General features: G+C 46.4%; 1 protein-coding gene across 2 annotated transcripts in view; it reads left to right on the plus strand.

Moving 5' to 3' along the window:
* Window positions 1–6,430, plus strand: part of ctif (CBP80/20-dependent translation initiation factor) — a 138,389-nt gene extending 131,959 nt beyond the window's left edge. For both annotated transcript variants that reach the window (XM_063210651.1, XM_063210652.1), the window contains 2 exons: window positions 5,112–6,008; window positions 6,346–6,430. In XM_063210651.1, the coding sequence (XP_063066721.1) occupies window positions 5,112–5,330 (219 nt within the window). In that variant the 3' untranslated portion in view covers window positions 5,331–6,008; window positions 6,346–6,430. The remainder of the gene's footprint in view (window positions 1–5,111; window positions 6,009–6,345) is intronic.
* Window positions 6,431–10,000: the final 3,570 nt, after the last annotated feature.

The following is a 10,000-nucleotide window of genomic DNA, read 5'->3' on the forward strand; positions in this document are numbered from 1 at the left end:
GAGAGAGAGAGAGAGAGAGAGAGAGAGCTGACGACTGTTGCTGGGACAAAACCATATGAAAAGGCCCCCACCTCCTCAACACCTACAATGTTATTATGGGGTCCCAATTCTCTGCCCCTCCATTATCTGGGCTTGGGACAACTGACCCCTTTGCCCCCCAACCCCTTTTGGCGGGCCTGTATGTGCATGCATTAGGGCTGTAACGATATTAGATCAAACCGAGAAATCGCGATATTCAGAATCATGATACTGTATCGTGATGTAAGGAGGCTGTATCGTGATACACCCTTTCAAAGTTTTGTTATCCTTCAGTTCAGAAAACAACCATATGATTCGATGTGATAGTGCTTCCAAGCTTCAAAGGAGATAGATTTCAGAAATCGTGGGGTGTATCGAACCGTAGGTCACAAATCGTGATACGAACCGAATCGGGATTTGAGTGTATCGTTACAGCCCTAGCATGCATGTGTTATTGTGCGTGCATAAGTGACAAGGAAAGGGAGAGATGTCATGGGACAAACACCCAAGTGTCCCCACTGAAGTGCGGAAGGAGGATATGCGAAGCTCTTCAACATTCAGGCTGTCGCAAACAATACATGAAAACAGTCTTTTGTTGCTGCAAACAAAGTTTTTTACATCTCAATTATTCAAACGGTTTTATTGCCTCTGCGGTTACTGAAGTACTGTGTGTGTGTGTGTGTGTGTGTGTGTGTGTGTGTGTGTGTGTGTGTGTGTGTGTGTGTGTGTGTGTGTGTGTGTGTGTGTGTGTGTGTGTGTGTGTGTGGCAGAGGGCACTCAAGAGGGAAAGTGTAGTCATCAAAACAGACGCCGGCTCGGCTCAGAAGTCGACTGCAGAGCTCCCACTACTAGTTGTACCACACATACAGCAGCATGTATTTACTACTCTATTGGAATAAACACACAGGGGGAAAAAAGAGAAAAGAAAAGCCCATACCACTCTGTTAATTAGCCCCATCATTCTGCACAGAACAACACTGCGTCCAGATGGCCAGATGGTGTAGCACTGGGCAGCAATGGCATAATGGTGGTGCGGCGCGGCAAAAAATATCCAGTCTGTTAGCAACCCATGTGTTAGCATAGCAGCATCCAGTCCAGTGTGTTCGCATGGCACGTAGCTGCTGCTGCTGTTGCCCAATGGCAGCAAGCCTGGACTCTCTACACTCTGGGGCCATGTTGACGCTTCAGACGCTGTGGAGACATACTGCTGCTCGCACATGCATGCTGCTTGTGTCTCTGTGCAAGGTAGCAGGCTGATGGTGCGGTGCAAGATGGCTATTCTGGCTCCTTGTGCGGTGCAAGATGCCGTAGCGGGCCTATCTTGTGGCTAGCTGAATGCTAAAAACGCTAAAAACTGTGTTGACCAGTCCCTTGTGTTGGAACAAATGGCTGAAGTCAATAAAAGCAAATAAAAAAACGATTAATTAAATCGAGGGATATGTACCAAAGGCAGTGCTTTCAGCATGTGTGATAGATATCCATGTGCTGAAAGCACTGCCTCTGGCGGTCAGGAGGAACGAAATAGAACCGTATAAAACACGGTGACTTAAAAACAACTGAATTAAGAAAACGACACCAAATAAAATCAATAAAATTTGCTAGTAGTGGCTAAGGATTGTTTCAATCGGCTGCGGCTAAAATCGCAATCCTGTACTGTAGTGTTCAGAGTTAGCTCTCCCATACCACCTCTTCCTGGATGGCACACGCAGGTGTAGTGTGGCGTGTACTGAGCTGTGTAGTGCTAGCCAGGCCGTGCCCTCCTAGTGACGCAACAGCTTCAGCATTGCTACCAGTCAGGTCAAGAGTCAATGCAAGTACTTTCTGAGTTCCCGCAAATACGGGAACTCCTCCCACTTTGTTGGGAAGCAAACAATCATTAGCAAACCAAGGGAGGCCATTTGGGAAATGCTGTTTGGGAAATGTTAATTGTTATGCTCTTGGTCAGACCAAGTCTCGAAGAGATTTGAAAGTCGATGATAATCAGGCTAGTGTACTGCAGCCTGCGGTCTTCCCTTCTGCCATCACCCCCTTTAAAAATCTCTCCCAGACAGCAGCATCAGGGGAAGCTATGTTGAGTTATGCAGCAATGTGCAGTGTTCCACCACCGCCACCACCTTTTACAATACTTCCTAGGCAGCAGTGCTGTGCTGTGCTCTGCAGTGTAGCAGTATTCAGCAATTCACCCTTCTGCCACCACCACCATCATTTTTTTTTTTTAGTTTGTACCTGTACCATGCTCAGCTGTGCAGCCATCCTCAGTAGTACTGCCTGCTCCACCATTATTACCACCACCACCATCTTATACACCGCATTCCACATTATTATGCAAATGACATTTTTCGCTGTTTCCCCAAATAATCAATACAAATGACAGTCGTCATAATTTTCAAGTCATCAGCCATTAGAGTACAATTTAAAAGTTTTTGAATGAACCTTCCAATGATAACGGTATTTTTTTAAATAATAAAAAACTTTAAATGCTCTGTTCCACATTATTACGCAAAATAGTTTTGTAGTGTTGTAATCCAAATTTCTTTCTTTTTTTCCCATTTACATCAAAACAGTTGGAATTTGGTACCTTCTAAATTACATTTCAATGTTCAATACTTGGTGATAAGCTCTTTGTCTTAGTAACTGGAATGCTGCGATTAACATTGAAGTCAATGGTAGGGCATTGCATGGGAGTTATGGAAGCCCAGATATCCTTGATGCTTTGCTCTCAGCTGTTTTTGTTTGTTTGGTCTGGTGACCCACACTTCACTCTTCAATATACCCGTAGATTTCCATGCCACGTTTAGGTGCTTTTGAGGTGATGACATTCTAACGCACCAGACATAAAACCCCATTGAAAATGAATGGGATGCTATGTCTGGTGAGTTAGAATGTCATCACCTCCAAAGCACCTACACGTGGCATGGAAATCTACGGGTATATTGAAGAGTGAAGTGTGGGTCACCAGACCAAACAAACAAAAACAGCTGAGAGCAAAGCATCAAGGATATCTAGGCTTCCATAAATGCCCTGCCATTGACTTCAATGTTAAACGCAGCATTCCAGTTACAGCTTATGACCAAGTTTTGAACATCGAAATGTAATTTAGAAGGTACCAAATGCCAACTGTTTTGATGTAAATGGGAAAAAAAGAAAGAAATTTGTATTACAACACTACAAAACTGTTTTGCGTAATAATTTGGAACAGAGCATTTTGGGCATTTTAAGTTTTTTGTTATTTAAAAAAATACCGTTATCATTGGAAGGTTCATTCAAAAACTTTTGAATTGTACTCTAATGGCCGATTACTTGAAAATTATGACGACTGTCATTTCTATTGATTATTTAGGAAAACGGCAAAAAATGTCATTTGCGTAATAATGTGAAATGCGGTGTGTTAAAATGCCTTCTAGACTGTAGGCAGCAGCAGGATGTGCCGAAGTGCCCTGTGCCACAGCCATCTCTTAAAATGCAGCCTAGACAGCAGCAGTGGTAGGCTGCACACACACGCACACGCACGCACGCAAGCACACATGCACGCACACACACACACACACTCACACAGACGCACACACACACACACAGGCAAGCAAGCACACACACACAGGCACACACACAGGCACACACACACACGCAAGCAAACACGCGCGCACACACACACACACACACACATATGCATGCGAACTCACACTATAGCAGAAATGCTCCCAGAATGGCATGTGCTCCAGTGTCTCTGGAGCTGTGACACCTAGTCCACACACACACACACACACACACACACACACACACACACACACACACACACACACACACACACACACACACACACACACACACACACACACACACACCCACACCGGGCATACTCACACAGAGAAACAACACAAACACACAGACACACACACTCTCTTTCACATCCTCAGTCTGACACCGCCATACTTAACATGCGAGTCACTGTCAACCGCTCGAGCTCAGGCACACCCCGCCGCCGCCCCCCAACCCCCAACCCCCACCCTTAACCTCTGACTCCTGCCCTTCACTCATCACTTCCTCCGCCTCTCGCTCTCGCTCTCCATCCCCCCCCCCCTTCTCCCACCCCTTTCATTGTCTGAATCCCTCTCTCTCTCCCCCTCTCTGTCTCTCTCTTCACCCCCCCCATCTCTCTCTCTCTCTCTCTCTCTCTCTCTCTCTCTCTCTCTCTCTCTCTCTCTCTCTCTCTCTCTCTCTCTCTCTCTCTCTCTCTCTCTCCCTGTCTCTCTCTTCACGACCCCCATCTCTCTCTCTCTCTCACTCTCTCTCTCTCACTCTCTCTCTCTTCACGACCCCCATCTCTCTTATTGTGTTATCTGCCATCACCTCTATTTGCTCTAGGTCTCCCTATTTCTTTTACCTGCTTGCTTGCGCACCACTTTCTTATGCATGGTCTGTTCACACACACCCGCCCAGTTCAATCCCCCTGCCCTCTCCCTCACTCCTCATATCTCATTGTTCTCTCTCTCTTTCTGCGTACGTCTCTCTCTCTCTCCATCCCTCCACCTCTCTGTCTCTCTAGCTACAACCCTGAGCCCTACACCTCAATAATGCAGGTCTCTCTCTCTCTCTCTCTCTCTCTCTCTCCCGCTCTCTCTCTCTCTCTCTCTCCTGCTCTCTCTCTCTCTCTCTCTCTGCCTCTCTCTCTCTCTCTCTCTCTCTCTCTTGCTCTTGCTCTTGCTCTCGCTCTCGCTCTCGCTCTCTCTCCATCCATCTCCAGCATCAGAGTATCTAACCACACTCCTCTCTTCTCTTCTCTTCTCTTCTCTTCTCTTCTCTTCTCTTCTCTTCTCTTCTCTTCTCTTCTCCTCTCTTCTCTTCTCTTCTCTTCTCTGTAGCTGCAGAGTAAGGGTCTTCTGCAAGAAGAACTACTCTATCTCTCCATTCTCTCTCTCTCTCTCTCTCACTCTCTCTCTCTCTCTCTCTCTCTCTCTCTCTCTCTCTCTCTCTCTCTCTCTCTCTCTCTCTCTCTCTCACTCTCTCACTCTCTCACTCTCTCACTCTCCATCCATCTCCAGCATCAGAGTATCTAACCACACTCCTCTCCTCTCCTCTTGTCTTGTGTCCTGTAGCTGCAGAGTACGGGTCGACTCCTGGAGGAGCAGGTGCCGGAGATGATGACGGAGCTGCTGGCGGCGGTGCGGGACAAGATGCTGTGTCCCACCGAGTCGCAGCTGACGCGCTCCCTCCTCATGGAGGTCATCGAGCTGCACGCCCACCGCTGGGGCCCCCTGGAGGCCCTGACCACGCAGTACTACAACCGCACCATCCAGAAGCTCACCACCAACTGATAATACATACATACGCACCTCCTATTGTTACTCCCCACTACTACTCCTCCTACTCCTCTTCACCTCCTCCTCCACTGCTGGGGAGGCCCTCACCATGCATTACTACAACTGCACCATCCAGAAGCTCACGACCACCTAATACTACATACGCACCTCCTCTGTACCCCCCTATGCACCTCCTATTGTTACTCCCCACTACTACTCCTCCTCTCCTCCTCCTCCTCCACAGCTGGGGCCCCCTGGAGGCGCTCACCACGCAGTACTACAACCGCACCATCCAGAAGCTCACTACCGCGTAATGCTATTCATGCACCTCCTTCTCCCCCATGCACCCTCCTATTGTTACTCCCCACTACCGGTCCTCCATTCGAGGCCCTCACCACGCATTACTACGTACAACCGCACCATCCTGAAACTCACCACCGCATAATGCTCCCCTTCACCTCCTCCCCACGTGTCCCCTCCTGTCACTACACCTCTTGACCTTTTCTCCCTCCTCACGTCGTCCACCGCTTATGGCGTTATTACCCTTCTTCTTTCTAAGCTGAAAAGACTCACCGCTTGTGGCCCTCCATATACCTGCACACATAAAAATAATTGTGAAACACTAACATACATACATACACACTACAGTGAGCTGGAGTACAACTCCCTTCTATGATGGAGTTGAGGCTTAAAGTGATACTGTCCCATTTTTGGAAATAAGCTCATATTAAACCTCCCCTTGAGTTAAATAGTTGAGTTTTACCTTTCTCCTGTACTTTCAACCGTTTTCTAGTTATGGCAGTGCAAATTTTACCTCCAAGCTAGCAGTTAACATTGAGTCCTATGAGACCAGCTGGCGGCTAACTGGTCTCATAGGACTCAATGTTAACTGCTAGCTTGGAGGTAAAATTTGCACTGCCGTACCCAGAGAACGGTTGAAAGTATAGGAGAATGGTAAAACCCTATTATTTAACTCAAGGGGAGGTGTAAAATAAGCGTATTTCCAAAAATGGGACAGTATCCCTTTAAGAATGGCGGATGGGGAATAGATTGACATACATACATACACACACACACACACACACACACACAAAGACCCACGCACACTACATAAGACACACACACACACAAAGACCCACACACACACACACACACACACACACACACACACACACACACGCACGCACGCACGCACGCACGCACGCGCGCGCGCGTATATGTACACGCGGCTTTAGAATGGCGGATGGGGACAAGATATGGTGGGCCGCACATAAAGAAATACACACACAGAGACATACACATAACACATACTAATCACCACTGTCTTGGTGTCTCACTGCTGTGTGTGTCCAGGAGCCTCATTCTGACTTCTCAAAGGGCCCCTCAGAAGACTTACCTCTGACTGTCTCTCTCTCTCACACACACACACACACACACTCTCTCTCTCTTTCTCTCTCTCTTTCTCTCTCTCTCTCTCTCTCTCTCTCTCTCTCTCTCTCTCTCTCTCTCTCTCTCTCTCTCTCTCTCTCTCTCTCTCTCTCTCTCACTCCCTCTCTCTCTCTCTCTCTCTCACTCCCTCTCTCAATCTCAATCTCTCTCAATCTCAATCTCTCTCTCTCCTCTCTCTCCCTCTCTCACTCTTTCTCTCTCTCTCTCTCACTCTCCTTCCCTCTCTCTCCGTCTGTCTGTCTGTCTGTCCGTCTGTTCGTCCGTCCGTCCGTCCGTCCGTGCTGCCAGCTAACCTCTTGGCTCCTCTGTGCTGGCAGCAAACTGTGAAGGCGCGTGTCACAGCAGTGAGAGGATGACTGGACACAAGACTGTGTGTGAGGAGAGAGGTGGAGAAAGAGGAGAGGCGGGAGTGGAAGGATGGTTGGATAGAGAAAGAGAAAGAAAGAAAGAAAGAAATGAGGATGAAAGTGAAGAGGAAACTAAGAAACAGACAGAGAGGCACACAGCGGCATGCAGAGCTGGGAGGTAGGGAGGGGTGTCACAGAGGGGAACATCTAACCCTCTTTTGTATCCATGTGCCAAACCTCCCTCACCTCCCTCCCTCCCTCCCTCCCTTCCTCCCTCCCTTCCTCCCTTCCTTCTTCACCTCCCAGTCTCTCTCTCTCTCTCTCTCTCTCTCTCTCTCTCTCTCTCCCCCCCCCCTCTCTCTCTCTCTCTCTCCCCCCCCCCTCTCTCTCTCTCTCTCTCTCTCTCTCTCTTCCTCCCTCTCCTGGCTACCATGAGCATACACCACCCAGACACACACACGCCAGCGCGTGTAGGACGAGGCTCCTCTGGCGTCTCTGCCTTTTTGTGAACCACCACCTCCCCCCCCCAACCCCCCCCCACGTGCGTCGCTACAGCCTGGGGGCAGCAGATGCTCCCTGAGAGAACCGTGCCGCACACGCCCGCCCACACACACACACACACACACACACACACACACACACACACACACACACACACACACACACACAGGAGACGAAATAATCATGCAGACACACCGCACACTCCCCTGTGTCCCAGACTGAGGGGGAGTGGTGAAGATTGCCGTGTGCGTGCGTGTGCGCGTGCGTTTATTTGTTAGAGAGACTGACAGCAAGAGACTTACGGGATGGGGGGGTTCTCCTCGTATCCTCGTCCTCTGCTTTGTTTTCCTTCCTCTTCTGGATGTCCATTTTATTTTCTCTCTTTCTGATCATGAGCAGGGTCTCCACCATTGCTTCTCCGTCATCATCGTGTATAATGTTATTATATTTGTCCATATTATTAAGATTATTATTATTATTGTTATTGTATTATTCATTTTGGAATTACTGTGTTTTTTAAAAATGATAATGATGATGACGATGACGATGATGATGATATTTTAGAGGTAGACCTCTTGCACAGGTTTTAATTTTGTTTTGCACTGTTTTAAGGCAATTGCTTTAAAAAAAAAAAGAAGAAGAAAAAGAAAAGAAGAAGGTAGATGAGCTGAGCTGCCAGTTAAGTAGTGTAAGTTAGATGACGGCTATGTGAACTGAAGCAGCGTTTGAACTTTGAGCTGTCACCCGTAGAGGAGTGCCGCAAACTCCACTCAGCTGTGACAGACAGACACACACACAGGAGAGGAGTCCAAGGAAACAAACAAATGTGTTTTGTTTCTCTCTTTTTGTTTTTTGTTTTTTTCTTTTTTGTTTTCTTCTTTTATCTTATTTTTGTTTGAAGTCTGTGAGCGAATAGTGGCCTTGTGAAATGCTACTACTACAGTGCATAGAGTTTCTAGGGTTGTAAAGAAATGTTTTCTGTGTGATCGCGTCAAAGCGACAAAGCCAGATTGACTCCTAGAACTGCAACAAAAAGAAACACAGACAAAAAAAAAGATGAGTGTGTATTGAATTTGGTGTTTGTTTTACCGTGCTAAAAGCAGAAAAAGAAGAAGACGACGAAAAAGCAGAAGAAAAGAAGACGAAAAAAACTAAAATGTTAAAAAACTAATGAGCATGAAATAATACAGTACACCGCTTCTCTTGAAATGGCACCCATACGAGCCATTTTGCAGTGGATGGTTTTGCAAGTCTTTATTATATCTATCTATCTAAGTATCTATGAATATATTTACTTTTGGAGGTTTTAAAACGACGACAATGAAAAAGAAGAAAAAAACACGATTGGTTCGTTTTGCCGAAGATATGAGATGATTTACCATTATAGCTAGTACTTGTCCATTACTCCGGCTTCTGCAAACATGTGTGCATTTTACTATGATATTGACATACTCAACCAATCAGCTATCTTTTATTGGGCAATATGTTATTCTGTGTATGTAACGCTCTTATGAACTTATGACAAGGAGGCATTCCATTGATGGATGCAGTACCTGAGGATGGACTGTGGTCTGGTTTGGTGTAGGAAGAGGCCTTCAGCTCTAGATATACAGCTCTGGGGACCATAAAAACATACATTAACAAACACACACAATACACACAATACACACAGAGACATATGTTGCATATGTTCACACGTACATGTGAGACCCAGGTGTATACACACGCATACACACAGGCATGCTCTTAGGTTGCATACACATTCACACGCACACATAAACTCATACATGCATGCATCCATGCATACACATTTCGTCATATGTACAAATACAAACTCCAGGGCTCACAGCGAATCTCACTAAGCAGGTTTGTGTTTTTTTTCTGTCTTGCATCAAGAATCCAAATTGTTCAGGCATGTGTACGCAAAAGCAGTTGGGTCAGTCACACAAACACACATACACAAAAATATACATCAGGACTTTTTTGGTGGTGCTGCTGCTGTCCATGCTGTGTATGTGTATTACTTGCCTGCAAAGTTGATTTTCTGTTTTTGTTTTTGTTTTCTTTTTGTATCGTTATTGTTGTTATTATTGTTTTAGATTTTTATTTAATGACGTTTTGGTTTCGGTTTCCCATGGGTTCCTGTGCGACTGAAACACTAGCAGAGCAGAAGAAGAATACAGACGTGCTTGCCTGTCGTGTATGTACATGTGGTGTTTAAAACGAAACAAAAAAGCTATGGCTAGGTTTGTCTGTGTCGAAACAAAAAAATGTAGAGAACTACGAAATGAAATTGGTTTCCTCGCTTGGAAAGGGCCCACTGAAGGTTCCTTCCTTACTCCTAACAGGGCTGATGACCTCCATCTACAACGACACTTGGGCGCCATG

Source organism: Engraulis encrasicolus, chromosome 11 (genome assembly GCF_034702125.1).
Source record: "Engraulis encrasicolus isolate BLACKSEA-1 chromosome 11, IST_EnEncr_1.0, whole genome shotgun sequence".
Classification (NCBI taxonomy): domain Eukaryota; kingdom Metazoa; phylum Chordata; class Actinopteri; order Clupeiformes; family Engraulidae; genus Engraulis; species Engraulis encrasicolus.